General features: G+C 44.2%; 1 protein-coding gene across 3 annotated transcripts in view; it reads left to right on the forward strand.

Annotated features, from left to right (window-relative positions):
* IFT88 (intraflagellar transport 88) overlaps positions 1–14982 on the forward strand; it is a 106392-nt gene that overhangs the window by 49600 nt on the left and 41810 nt on the right. For all 3 annotated transcript variants that reach the window (XM_078865835.1, XM_078865836.1, XM_078865837.1), the window contains exons 13-18: positions 271–341; positions 6003–6089; positions 7089–7188; positions 7499–7585; positions 9852–10038; positions 12610–12718. In XM_078865835.1, coding sequence (XP_078721961.1) covers positions 271–341; positions 6003–6089; positions 7089–7188; positions 7499–7585; positions 9852–10038; positions 12610–12718 — 641 coding nt within the window. The remainder of the gene's footprint in view (positions 1–270; positions 342–6002; positions 6090–7088; positions 7189–7498; positions 7586–9851; positions 10039–12609; positions 12719–14982) is intronic.

A 14982-nucleotide genomic window follows, 5' to 3' on the forward strand; every position in this document is an offset into this window, starting at 1 on the left:
GGCCGACACTTGTGTCGATTATCTGAACCGGTCCTGGACCTCCCCTAGATGGACTCAGCCACAAATGGGTACCTGGTGCAATGTGTAAACATTACTACTAGGGAGACAATGGCCGTCGGGCATGGGGCTAGCCACCCATCCCCTTGTGTGCCGTACCGGCCTTCATAGGTGCTACTCACGAACAGCACTTGCCCCAAAAGTCTGTCAAGGCTATATGGGAAATCTTTGTTGTTTTTTATGTGCGTGTGTCCATATCTGTGTGGATTGCAGGATGATCCGCACACTAACTTGGTGATAGACGCCATCAAGAATGATATGCTGCGGCAAATGGAGAGGGAGAGGTGAGGTCGGAAAAATATCGAAAGGGAAACCCCCATGAAGCACGAACGACCGAAAACTAATATTTTGAGAGGTCGTGAGTGACCCTCGATTCCTCGCAGTAATCAGGGGGAGGAGTGGCATGGCTTAAATAAAAATATGTCCATGGGACCATTTTACCAGTTCTAGATTTGAAGCTTTCGTGACTGCAAGGATTTATATTCTTAGGTTTTTTCGGTAAAGTCACGTAGGTAAAACATTAAACTTAGTAATCATTGGAAAGATGTTATCAACCACGCAAAAAAGACTTAATTACACATTTTTGGACCATCTTATCTGACAGGCACTATTTTACTTTACTTTACCGAGTGTTAACATCCCCAGTGTTTAATAGTACTCTCTTCATTGTTCAGCCAGCACTGGTATAAACATGGGCATTTTCGTTCTTTTCTATCATGTGTATCAACAGGTGCTTGTACACACACATGTCCACGTACACTTGCACCACACTCTCTTTTGGCCTCCCCTCCCCCTCTCTGTCCAATGCGTTGGCGTGTGCAGCAGTAGTTGCTTGCGCACAGCCACGTCCACGCCGTCGACGTGTACCACGTCGTGCATTCTTTTGGCCCCGCCCCCCCTTCCCCTCCCGATGCGTTCTACGTGGCACGTCGTGCCGTCTTTGAGCCCCGCCCCCCTCCCTCCCGATACGTTCCATTCATTGGCTACCACATTCTGATGAGCTCCGCCCCCCTCTCCTCCCCCCTCAACTTGCTTTTAAGGGATTACATCTTGAATCATTGCCTCACTTGATGCAGCAAATCTGGCTGTGACAGTCCCACCTGATGACGGAGACTTGTGTTGCCTCCGAAACGTCGTGATTTTTATTTTATTTTACTTTCATTAATTTTAATGTTTTACCTATGTGACTTTACCGAAAAAAACTAAGAATACATTTTACCAGTATTCAAAATGAGTCCGCCTCCGCTTATATTGCCGCAGGCGCGGCTAGGCTCTGCCTCCGGCCACGCCCTTTTCGTGGAACTTTCTAGCCGGTTCTCGGAGTTTCTCGGCCGGCCCTGCCCTTCACCTTTGGCCTAGATACCTCTCCCTTTGGGGATTGGATAATGTTTATAATGATGCCTGTACCCGTGCTTCCCTTTTCCAACCAGTAGATGTCACTATCTCATTGCAAAGGTTTAATATGGCCGTAGCCCAAGTGTCAGCAGCATGGGCGGGGCAGTTAATGTAAATGATGGTAGTAGTGGGCAACGACGGCGCTGGTGGTGGGTTTCCACCAATGAAAGGGCTGCCAGGTAAAGGTTAAACATGGGTGTAAATCAGGTGTAGCAGCATGGGCGGGGCAGCTAATGTTAATGAAGTGATGGTAGTAGTGGGCAACGGTCGCGCTGGTGGTGGGTTTCCACCAATTAAAGGGCTGCCAGGTAATCATTGCACCTCGCTTTACACAATCACACTGTTGACGGTGGAGGTTGCTGCTAGAGGTGATGGTAGTAGTAGGTAATGATGGTGCTGGTGGTGGGCTTCCACCAACAAAGGGCTACTGCTAGTGGTGATGGTCGTCATGGGCAGTGATGGTCCTGGTGGTGGGCTTCCACCAATTGAAGGGCTGCCAGGTCTAAAATGGAAACATTACAGCCAGTTATGACTTGAAATGGTTGATAACATCTTTCCAGTGATTGCTGAGTTTGTACTAGGGCTGAACGATTTGGGTAAAATATCTAATTGCGATTTTTCTGACAGATATTGCGATTTGATTTGCGATTAAATTTATGAAAGTCAAGCTTCAGTTCAATTTTCACTGTGTAATAGATTTAAAACATGTGATGCAGCATTACCACATGCTGCCATCGAAATAAGAATTGCTCTATATATTTTAATGCAAGGATGAGAACTTTAAATATATGAATTGCTTCAAACATGAATTTGTTTGAGTCCAACTGAGTCGCAGACGTTGCCTTGGGAGCAACAATTTATTTCAGTAACTCAACATAACATAACACAACCTACACTTGGGTGTTGAATGCCCATCTAGCCACGCTATGGCAGAACTAGACATGGTTCACTATCCTGGCCCGGACCACAAGCTGGGTCCCGGACCGCGTGGCTAGAGGCTTCTTTAACCCGACGTGGATCTTCTTCACCAGCAACACGAAGAATCTCGAGCCCCTCACGGGCCCCCGATATATCCCCCAAGGCTGGGGCTGGCTCCGCCCTTTGCCCCGCCCTTTGCCCCGCCCACCTTCCAGATCTCTCGAGCTCTTTCCCGAAGGCTCCCGAGAGCTCTTTTATACCACGTGACCGCCCAGCGGCCCCCGTCCACCGATGCCCCCCCTCCAATATCATCCAGTCACGTGTCGGCAGGTCAACTAGAGTATCATGCCCCAACGTAACCCTGGCTGGCTGACACTCCCTCTCGCTCCCTCACCGGGAGCCCGTACCGCACACTGTACGTGGTGCCTCCACGCTGACCAGCGCTCGCACAAGCCCCGCTAGGGCTGGTACTACGCCCAGTAAGCGGGCTACACATAATGCCAACACATTATCCACCGTGGCTTCGTCAGCTCGGCACCACACAGTGACATACACAGTCACTATAGATTTATTAAAATGTTTAATTGAAATAGAATAATCAAACATAGAACAATTGTTCAGTTAAATAAATAGTTATAATAATTAAAAAGTAAACAATTCCAATACGAAAGTCATAGGACTTTTCAAATCGCAGCTTCTGCGATTTGCTTATCGCATTGTTTCAAATTGCTATTTCGATTTGAAATCGATTAATCGTTCAGCCCTAGTTTGTACCCATTTTCTCGGTTAAAATTGTGTCTATGTCTGTATATATGGATGGCTTCATGAACGAATCTTTGTTGATAGCCAGTGGGTTTGCAAAGTACCTTCGTCTTAGATAAATCAATTGTAATGATCAGCCACGGCAAAAGTATTGGTCCTACCGTGTTTCAAATCTGCCTTAGGTTCACGAACACGGTCCGAGACATGTCGTTTGGTTTCCCCATTGTAGCTACTGCCGCAGATACAACTTAGTTTGTAGACGCCGGGATATTGCATGTCAGGGATCTTGTCCTTCACAGAGGCGATCAGATGATGAATTTTATGTACTGTTTTAAATCGGACTTGGATCTTGTGTTTGTTCATGATTTGGAAATCTTTTTGGTTACCCCTGCTATGTATGGCAAGGTGGTGGTTTTGATTGGATCCTCAGATAGCTCCTTCCTCACGGTTGGGGTAATGGCTTTGCGGATTGTGTAGTCAGTGTAGTCAGAGTATCCATTCGCCTTGAGAGCGAATGGATAAATAACAAAATAACTCAACACATTTGTCAATAATGCTGCCTTGCAAAAAAAGTGTATAATAATAGTAATTATACCTCTCTGGCCCATCAGTGGGCTGTGAGAAAGGGCCATTACCCAGATCATCTCCTATTTTTATAATTTCTTGGTGTAATAAGTTTACTCGCTGATGTGTTGGCAGTCATGGTCACAAGGGCACTGAATTGTGTGTGAGGAGCAGAGAATAATTAAACCAGAGCATGCATGGGGATATTGTAATTATTCTTACCACAGGCATGGTTAATCCACAACCACGGATAATCCACCCACTGAGAATCGAGCGTTAACTAATAACATTCAAATTAATAATATGAAACAATAGTCACTCACAACTGTGTTTTCATCAATTGTTCGAGGGTCGGCAAGCTGTGGTTCCGGAACCGCGTGCAGTGGCTCTTTGTCTTCCTCCTTGTGGGCAGCCGTTTTTTTCACTTAAATCTGAAACACAACTTAACATAAAGATAATTGATGACATATGGCAGGAAATGGGTGCACTATAAAATGTCTTGGTGACAACAAACTGTACAACAGTCAAACTGTATTGATAAAGAATAACTCAGGGGGGGGAAACAAAATAGATGCAGTTTATTCCGTCACCTATTTTGTTGATTTAAGTCAGAATGTTAGTTGTCATCTGTGGTGTCCCTGCTGCTGCTGTGTCTGTGTACAAGCAGCTGTGCGTGTGATGTGGCTCTCCAACTATTTTGGTAAAAAAAATGTCTCTTATGCTTTGAAAGTTTCCTACCCCTGGAGTAGATGATATTGCTAAATTCCGGGTATGAACAGCACACCCTTGACTTGACCATTGCTGCATACAATGTGCAGACCATCTTAAGAATCAAGCCTTGCCAATACTTATTTTACACAAAGGCTTTCACAACCAATATGATTTATAACCTGGATCAGGAGGTCCTTTCATTCCAGAGCTGAGCTCTGTTTAAATCCAGTAACGTTGGATTTAATCTCCAGCTAGGCTGAGTCGACAATTTTACTTGCTTTTCAACCAATCAATTGGAATATATTTGACCACGTGACAACTTGAATTGATTTCCTCTGTCGAGTGGTCGAGGGTTATAGTTGACAATAAAAGGCAAGTAAATTATGAATCTTTCCAAATTGGAGACAGAATTGAGGAAACATACAATTAGACATTGTTAGCATTTATAAGTATATATAGTCTCAGTGTGTGTCTTCTAAATGGCACTATGTCATGGGGATGACAGTGTAATTGAAAAATGAAGACGAAGTTGACGAGGAGAAAGAGCTGTACAAGAGTGGTAGCAGCAAATATGCAGCAAGGGGTGAGTCAGTCTTTATGAGGGAGTAGTTTCAAGTTAATGTCAATCCACCAGGTAGTGAGAACTCGAGACCAGGATGGGTCTCATTTGCAAGAGTGACGACCTTGGTGACAATGAGCAAAAACAGAAGAAAAAAAAACCAAAGTGCGGAAATGAAGTAAAGCAATTGGAACAAGAAGCAAAAGAATCACCGTGTGAGACAAATTGCATATGTTGCACAAACATGAATCAAAAGTTAAATCGAAGCTAAATATTACATTCCTTGGAGTGCAACATTTTCCTGGCCAGTTTACCTTTAGATTGATCTCAGCACAAATTTCAAAACTATAGAAACGTAAATATTAAACAGATATAGGCTGAATTTCGATTTAAATCTTTCGTGACTGCAGGGATTCATCTTCTTGGTTCTTTCGGTGAAGTCACGTAGAAGGGAAATAATAAAATAATAATTTATCATGCTTTCTTTTTTTTATTTCCCTTCTACGTGACTTCACCGAAAGAACCAAGAAGAAGATATAGGCTGACTATAATGCGCTTATGTGCGCAAACTAGGAGTTATGTTAATAGCAGGCATGTTTGTCTATTGTGGATTTTGGCTTGAAATCAGGATACAACTTTTATGTGATTGTGTATGTACTGCTTTGTGAGCAGTGGTAGTGCAGAGGTTCGCACACTGCTGTATGAACCCGGCGACCCGAGTTCAATTCCTGCTCACGGCCAACATAGGTTACGATGATCTGAACTAATCATGAGCCTCCCCTAGGTCGACTCAGCCTCAAATTAGTACCTGGTGCTGTGTGTAAACATCACAGCTGGGGAGACAAAGCCGGCCGGGAGTGTTTGCTATCCACCCACCCCCTTGTGTGCTGTGCCGTCCTTCATAAGCCCTATTCGCTAACAGCACTTGCCCCAACAGTCTGTTAAGGCTCTACGGAGGATCTTTGTATTTTGATTGTGTTGGCGATGGTGGCCACGGTGCAGCGTTGACGCATGATGCACTGCTCGGGGTATGCAGGCGCACCATGGCCGAGCGTTTCATCATGACGGCGGCCAAGCTGATCGCCCCCGCTATCGAAGAGACTTTTGTGGCGGGATACGACTGGTACTGTTCACCAATTTGTTAACTGGCTTTTACGAGCAAAGCTGTTCACTTACAATTTCAGATACAGTCACGTCTGAATAAAAACATGCAATGCATTTTTTACACAGTGATACATAAAAGACTTTATTGTTTTTTTAAACAATCAAATAAACATCAACCTCAATGAAGTTAAATAAATTTTTACATGAAATCGTGTTGCCTTTTTAATGCTGGACCCTGCCATAGGATTGTTGCATTTGTACCATTCACTCAGGACCGTTGCTGATGTTTAAGTTTAGTTTAATTTGTTTACCCGGTGAGAACTCAAGAGACCAGGATAGTCTCAATGGCATGAGTGGCCTGGGGTATTAGTCTGTTGGTAGAGGGCAATAATTGCTATGTCTAGTCCTGATTCATTAGCACGGTGGTTGCTAATCAAACCACCGTGCTAAACAATCAGGAGTAGCATGTTTGGTACCTCTAATTAGTACGGTTGGCTATGTATGTTGCAAATGAAGTTCAACCTACATACATTTAGTAATTTGCGGGATATCTTAGAATTTGTAAAATGGCCTACTCTTGCGAATGACGTCATGGGTTGTTTAATCTCCACTGTGAGTGATGGCAAGTAGCGTTATGGTGGTTATTCCACACCGCAATAATAATCGGGGCGACCGCTCGATTTTAACCGTGATGCACTGCAACGAGCGGTGAAGGCACTACCGCTGGGCCATGTCACCACCAGTGGAGACGAGCATCACACATTTATGTGTGTATGTTGAACTTCTTTCGCACTGTACGTTGCCAACCATGAGAATCGGAGGTGCGGGGAAAGAACAACAAACTAAACACAAAAAGCAGTTCTAAAGAAATGAGTTTTCAATCTATATGATTTAAAAGTGCATCGTGACAGTAGCTTCCTAATATCAGAAGAGCGTTCCAGACGGCCTCTGAAGTGCATCTGAAAGCGCGCGATGCAGTGACTCTCTTTGTCCGATGGTGTTTACACACATGCTGCAGGTGTGTGGAGACGGTGAAGGCATCCCAGTATGTGGAACTGGCCAATGACCTGGAGATTAACAAGGCCATCATGTACCTCAAACTGAAAGACTTTGATCAGGTAGGAGCTAAGAGTGATGGAAGCACAACAATTCATCGTGATGGTGATTGGTGCTTGCACGTTTTTTGTTATGTTTTTTTGGTATGTTCACCAATTAAATCTAGCTTTTTAGAAAAAAAAAACTAAATATTAGATACTCAAGTAAACATTTGGTTTTTAAGTTAAGGGTGCAATGCCATTCAAGTAACGCAAGGATTGTATAGTACCGGTTATGGTTTGCGTAAATGGGTGTCAGTATGCCAGTGAACTGCACTGTTGCCGTTGGACTGTCCAAGCCCCTGCACGGGTTGTGTCGGTGTCTTGTGTGCAGGCTGTTGAGGCGTTGAAGATGTTTGAGAAAAAAGACACGCGTGTGAAGAGTGCAGCCGCCACCAACTTGGCATTTCTCTTCTTCCTGGTACATACTCTGTGGGGTCACGACCTTTCTTCGAGGTCAGCGCAGGGTGGTTACGTGAGGAGCATGGACATTAATCAAGTAGCCTCTTGCATAATGTAAGATCGAAGCCATAACAAACCATCACAAGCTCTCTGTGTTGTTGCAGAGGTTACATTTACATGTAAATTACAGATTGACATGCTAATCTCTAATCTCTAGCAATACAATGGCCGCCTCTTCAGCACCGTAATCGTGAGCTATATCAGGCTCTCCGATCTTACATTTACATGCAAATTCCATCTCTAGCCCCGTCCAGTTATCCTTGGGTTGCACCCATCTCAAACCTATATAACCTCTTTCTGCAGCAGCTCTCCCGCGATATTTCTCCTGCCTCAGCAGTTTGCCTGCTGTATTGTTTCACCTGAAGACGATTGCTCGTGTTGCGATCGAAACGTCGTGATTTTTTAAAATATTTTTCTATCTACGTGACTTTACCGAAAGACCCAAAGAGTATGAATTCCTGCAGTCACGAAAGCTTTAAGTCAAGATTTTACAAATTGATCATCAAACCCTGCTGCAAAAACTTGGCAGGACCCTCCAGAAAATCATTCAATCTTTATTTTACGTGTTAATATCGCCCTCAATAAAGTAGGCATCCGTGCACATTTCAGCATAATGGAAACATTACAGGGGGCACAGAGCAACAGGGATGAATAAAGAAACCCGTCATGACCTCAGTGGCTAACACCGACTGAGCAAAGTAAATTGTAACCACGCGCAAAAAATTAAGTGCAACCGTGCCCAACAAATATCATAAGAAAGGTGAGTAGTAAATACAAATGAATAAAATAAATAAATAAATGAAATGTAAAGAGTTTTTATTTTAGATTTTATGAGAAGGCAAGTCTTGCACAGACCACAGAATTCCTGTTATGAGACTCACTGAGGCTTTGCTGTAATGATAATAATATAAATAATATCATCAACATCACAACCAGGTCACGTGCTCCATCCAGACCTGTTCGACAGCCATGTGCTATGTCATGCTACATTCCGCTTTCAGTTTAACTTCATATAATTCAGATAAACATCCTGAAAAACACAACACAAGTGGTGTGTTCCTCAAGGTCACTCTGCTCATTGTTATTCCGACCGCTGTTGCAAACCCCTGATGTGAACATTGTGTGCCGAGTCGGAGTAACCCACAGACAGTGTCTGAACAGCTGCTCACCATTTACTGCCTGCCTCTGTCTATAAGGGTATTTCAATAAGTCAATGTCAAAGTTATTTCCGCTCAAATGAGCATTAAGGTGGTGTTCATCCTCCTTTTACAGTGCTGAGAAAGTGGTGGAGGTTTTACATTCCTGTGACGGTGACAAGTCTATCCATGGAATGGCCGTTATCGACTTACACGCATTTTACTGACCCCGGAGGGATGATGGGCTGAGTCAACCCCCAACAAAGATTTGACTTTGCAACCTTCAAATTGCGTGCCACTCTACTCCTAAGGAAAGAGACGTCTAATAATTCAGTATCCTTTGGTGGTGCCATTTCAGTCAAAATTGCACAGTGAATGGTAATATTTTCTTTCTGTAGATTTTACCACGAGGTCATAACTTAAATTTGGAAGAGCAGCGAATCATTACATATGTTTTTGTCCTCTGAGGGAGTGAATACAGTATGTCCTCCTATACTGCCACGTGTTTTCACAACGCGAATTGGATATAACGCGATGAATGTATTAGGGAACACATTTTTTAGAATGCGGATGGGAAGTGGATATAACGCAATTGAGCGAACAGAACTACGTCGCCCGAGTAAGCAGTTGTACGGCTGCCTCGGTGTAGCATCATAGAAGGTGGGATGCTGCTGGATGCTTATAGATGCTACCCACGCGCATCAGTCTTTGGTCAGCCTGGGTACGCATCTCACGTGTTACTGAGGACTGTGCTTTAGCCTACATTATAATTTATTATGACACGATTTTTCCATAAAGCGGTGTTCTTCAGGAACGCAACTGCCGCGTTATCGGAGGACAGACTGTATGCGTGAAATGTATTGAAAAGTGAAGCTGATGAACGGTGAAAACTACGGTTTGTGTGGCATGTCGTTTACATTTCCCCTGGCACATGAGTAAGAGGGGGTAATGCTGTGTGATTCTAATTATACAGTGTGACCATAGATCACGGAATAAATAGGGGGGCCGGCTTTGCTTATTGAAACATCCTCCTGTGCCTTCTCTTCCCCCACGCCCCCCCCCCCCCCCCCCCACTGCTCTGCCCAACAGAGGAACGACGTGGCCCAGGCGGAGAGATATGCCGATGTAGCCATGGCGGCCGATCGCTACAACCCGCAGGCGCTCGTTAACAAGGGCAACTGCTTGTTCCTCGGGGGCTCCGCGGAGCAGGCGGCCGACTACTACCGCGAGGCGCTCCGCAACGACGCCTCGTGCACCGAGGCGCTCTACAACCTGGGTAGCTCGACGCCCGCTCGCACGGGGGGGGAGACACAAAACAAGCAAAGCGGGAGAGAGAGAGAGACCGGCGTGCAAGTTCGCACACGAGGGCATGTGGACGCGTTACTGTTATTAATGGCTGATGTTTTATTTTAGCAGGTAAAACCAAATGAGATATGAGCTCTTTTTTCAGAGGCCAGCTGGCCACACGTATGTATGTATATATGTTGAACTTCTTTCGCACAGTACTTATCCAACTGAGCGATTCGGAGATGCAGGGGAAGGACAACAAACTAAACACAAAAAGCAGTTTTTAAGAAATGAGTTTTTAATCTAGATTTAAAAGTGCATCACTCCGTGGCTTCCTAATATCAGAAGGAAGAGAGTTCCAGACGGCCGCAGAAGCGCATTTGAACACGCGAGATGCAGTGACTGTCTTTGTTCGATGGTTAGCCAAAAGCTGCTGCTGCTGCGAGGATGATCGGATGATAGCTGATCAAAGTGGCTTATCATATCTTGGAATTTATAGAAGGAGCTAAATAATCGAAATGCATGTTTCTAAATATGGAGGGCAAAAACCGGAGGATCCGGGGAAAATACTCACGACCATGGTGAGAGAGACATGCAAACTCAAAATATACAGGGGGTAGGCTCTGGATGGAACCCAAGACCTGCGTACCAGGCGAGGGAAGTAGTATTTCGCCACCACGGCAATATTCATTGGGAAATGGGGGGGGGGGGGTGGGGGGCAAACAGATTGTGGATAATTTAATAATAATTTAAAAGTTAATGTATATAATGTATTAGTTAAAGAAAAACACAGCTGACGATAACAAACTTAAGCATTCACTTTATCAGAATCATAATTGAGAATCTTGATCATGATTTCCAGATGCCTGTATTTCAGCACTGTGGTGCCGAGGTTGCCATACCTAACTTGCCTCAAGAGATGGCAGTACAACCAGTGTGGTCTAATCCCCCACCTCTATTCCATCTGTACGGGATAGAGTATTGTGCCTTCGCACACGTGTTTTTTGTCCAGTTTCCTCCCAACACGTAAACACTTGTGAATTGGCCGATAACACCTACCATGATGCCACTGTGGCGAGATGTTAACCACTTCCCCTGGTATACAGGATTTTGTGGGTTCGATCCTGACCCTGACGCCTGCTGTATATTTGGAGTTTGTCTGTCCTCCCCGTGGTCGCATGGATTTTTCTTCGGGTCCTCCAGTTTTTTTCTCCACATTTAGAAACATGCGTTTGGAGTATTTGGCTGCGATAAATTTCCACGTGATAAGCCAATTCGTTGAGCTATCATTTGTTATAGCCAGGCCGCTTCTCAAAAAGAGCTATATAGCTCTGTGGGCCTTACATTGTAAAATAAAAATTAGTTTCTAGTTTCTTTTTTCATATAGAGGACGACAGAGCTTGGGGGGAATTTGGTGCCGGTTCACCGCCTGGCTGCCTTTACCGCGTGTCTGTGGTTCCTTGAACCTCCGAGTCATTCTCTGTCTTTCAGAGTAAGCAAAAACTGTGCAAGTTACAAGTTGAAATTAATTGAATGCTCGATTCAGGTCTCACCACATAATCACGGGGGCACCACGGTGGCGCGATGTTAATGACCTTGCTTGGTATGCAGGAGGTCGTGGGTTCGATCTTGACCCTGACGCCTGTTGTATATTTGGAGTTTGCATGTCTGTCTCTCTGCCCGTGGTCACGTGGTTTTTTTCTCCAGGTCCTCCGGTTTTTCCCTAAACATTTATAACATTCATTTATAGTATTTGGCTGATTTAAATTTCCACTTGATGAGAAGCCACTTCGTTGAGCTATCATTTGTGATCGACAGATCGCTTCTGAGAAAGTGCTATGAAGCTCAGTGAGCCTTACTTGGTAAAAATTAAAATAAATTAATCAAGAAAAAAACACCATCCCTTTTTGTCTTGTGATGCCATCATCCTAACTCCTGAACATAAGCTAATATTATCGCTCCATCTCCTCCTTTGTTGTTTGTTTCAGCTGTGCTCCTCCAACACTTGTTTTCTTTTGCTCGTTGAACTCTTTGTACGCGACTTTTGTTTCACTCTTGGATAACACAACACCGGTCGTGTTAGCTGACTCCATATTTCCATAGTTGTTTCAGTGGAGCAGATTGTGAAATGCTGTTTCCTACCCTAAATAAAAACCTATTTTGTTTTCTCTATTCTGACAATGGTGAGGTGTATTTGGCTTTTGACATAGAAATCAGCGGGGCTCATTCATGGAGATTGAAATGCACCCTCCACATAAAGCGTGTTGGATTGAACAAGCAACCTCCTTCCCAGTGATTCAATGAATTGTTACAATTCTACATGTCAATTATATTCAAGAATCAGGTCACCGTGCTGCCCGCTTCGCTATGCCACACTGTTGGTTCTATGGAGAGGCCAGCACGTACCATGGAAGTGTGTACTTTCCACCTGTGGCTCAGGAACACGGCCACCCTCAGAGATGAACGTAACCCACTGGTTTTGTGTACAACAATGCTCTGTGAAGTTGTTCGTGATGTGGCATTGCTGCCGTGTGTGAAGACGCTGTGCTGTATTGTGCAGGCCTGGCGCACAAGCATCTTGGACGTCTCCAGGATGCGCTCGACTGCTTTCTCAAGTTGCACTCCATCCTGCGCAACCATCCTCCAGTGATGCACCACATCGCCAGCATGTAACAAAACACAAAGAACCCCCATCTCGCCTCTTTAATACACTGTTGGGGCAAGTGTTGTTAGCTAGCAAACCATGAAGGCCGAAAGAGCGGGCAAAGAGGGTGGTGGGCTCATACCACGCCCGGTTGCGATTGTTTCCACAGTGTTGATGTTTACACACTGCACCAGGTACTTATTTAAGGCTGAGTCGACCTAGGGGAGGCCCATGACTGGTTCAGATAGTCTTCACCGATGTATGTATGTTTAACTTCTTTCGCACCATACGTAGGCAACCGGGCTAATCAGAGGTGCGAGGGAAAGACAACAAACTAAGCACAAAAAGCAGTTCTTCAGAAATTAGTTTTCAAACGAGATGATTTAAAAGTGCATCGCTCTAGTGGCTTTCTAATATCGGTAGGGAGAGCATTCCATATGGCCACAGAAGCACATTTGAAGGTGCGCAATGCGGTGGCCATCTTTGTTCGATGCTAGCTAAAAGCCACTGCGAGGATGACTGGAGTTCACGTGATGGTTTATGCTCCTTGATGAGATCAGCAAAGTATTGTGGTTCATTTGTGGCATGTTGGCTGTGAGTGAAAATCGAACTCGGGACGCTCGGTTCGCAGTGCAGTGGGGTAACCACTGCACTCCCACTCCCCTAGAACACTCACACCCTCAGCCACATCCACCCACACAATGTGACTAAAATAAATAACCACAACTTAGACTCACACTTTTGAAACACTATTTATGAGGATAAGTACAACATTACCAGTACAACATACAAGAAGGTATTGGGTTGGCTCTTGTTTACCTAGTGCTTAAGTTGTGACGGCAAACATACATGGCTAATTTGTCTGAAGCATTGAGGTCGCCCAGCGACCACCTAGGCCATCACCTGGGTAAGAAGGTAATGTAAAGGCCACACCCATCAAATTATCTAATGTGCCCTGGTTGATAACAGTAAACCCTCCACAACAACTTTCCCAGAGAATAGGGTAAGATGAAAACTGAGCGTGTAATGATCTTTTCTTCTGGGCAAACCCCAGGCATTCTTGTAAAATGTCTGAATGCTTTTTGCAGAAGAGAGACTGCCTCTCCTTTGTCGAAAGCTTAGAACAGTACTGTCTTGACCTCCAGGTAGTATACAGGAGGTCTGATGGATGCTTTCGGTCTGCTGTATGTCATAGCAAGTTTTTTTGGGGGTTAGATCATGTAAATAGAAATCTTGTTAAACCCGCCACCACCCGACACAGCCAATTAGTAACGTAAACAAAACGTGCAAATTAGTTACTACTTCAGCACACCGGTGTGTTGGAGAGTAAACCCTCAACATTCGAGTACTGTGACGTTTCACTGGTGATTACAACAATCAGCTTCATCAGGCAATAGCCAGAATTGTGAAGAAGTCCTCCTATTTCGGTCTTAAATAGGGGAGTAAAGGTGATGTCATCACTGTGGGCCTATCAGGTGTGAAAGCCTCCATTTTTAACTTTATGTTACTGGTTGTTGTAGACTCACCTTCCACACAACACAAACAATTTAATGCATGTACAGTATTGCGAGCAGAGCAATTGATTTGATTCAATTGAAAAAATGGTTACATTTCTAGTGTTGGTTAAAAACATCAGTGGGGTCACCATCCGTGGACTAAAGTAGAGGTTCCGCTGCCCTTTCCTGCCATTTATGTATGTTGAACTTCTTTCGCACCATACGTAGCCAGCAGTGATAATTGGAGGTACGGGAGAAGGACAAAAAACTAAACACACAAAGCAGTTTTCAAGAAATTAGTTTTCAAATGAGTTTTCATGTAAATCTACAATGTAGAATTGTGGGAGCTCGATTGGACCCTGACAGGTGAGCTATTTTAGGCCCCAGTGCCATATATATACTGGTGTAAATATTTAATGAAAATAGACTAAAATGTAAAGATTGTATTGAATTTATTTAATAAAAAAATGTCTATATATCACATTTGGTGTAAATTGACGATCATCTCCCAAAAGTTTTCCTTGAGATTAATTTTGTTGAATCAGTACTTTGATGTTGGTTGGGTTTTTGCATCTTGACAAAGCAACATAACAAAGTTGTCCGTGGGAAAAAAAGACCAGGTTCTTAGAGATATAGTGCAACATGCTAAAAAAAACTGTCCTTGTGACTTATTGACAGTGATAGCAAATGCAGGAATGATTGGAACTGTCTTCGCGTCAAGTAGCCTGCACCGGTGTTACAGACAGCATACAGAGTGTCATGCGTTAGGCACAGATCGCCAAAACTATATGTA

Source organism: Lampetra fluviatilis, chromosome 21, assembly GCF_964198595.1.
Source record: "Lampetra fluviatilis chromosome 21, kcLamFluv1.1, whole genome shotgun sequence".
Lineage (NCBI taxonomy): Eukaryota > Metazoa > Chordata > Hyperoartia > Petromyzontiformes > Petromyzontidae > Lampetra > Lampetra fluviatilis.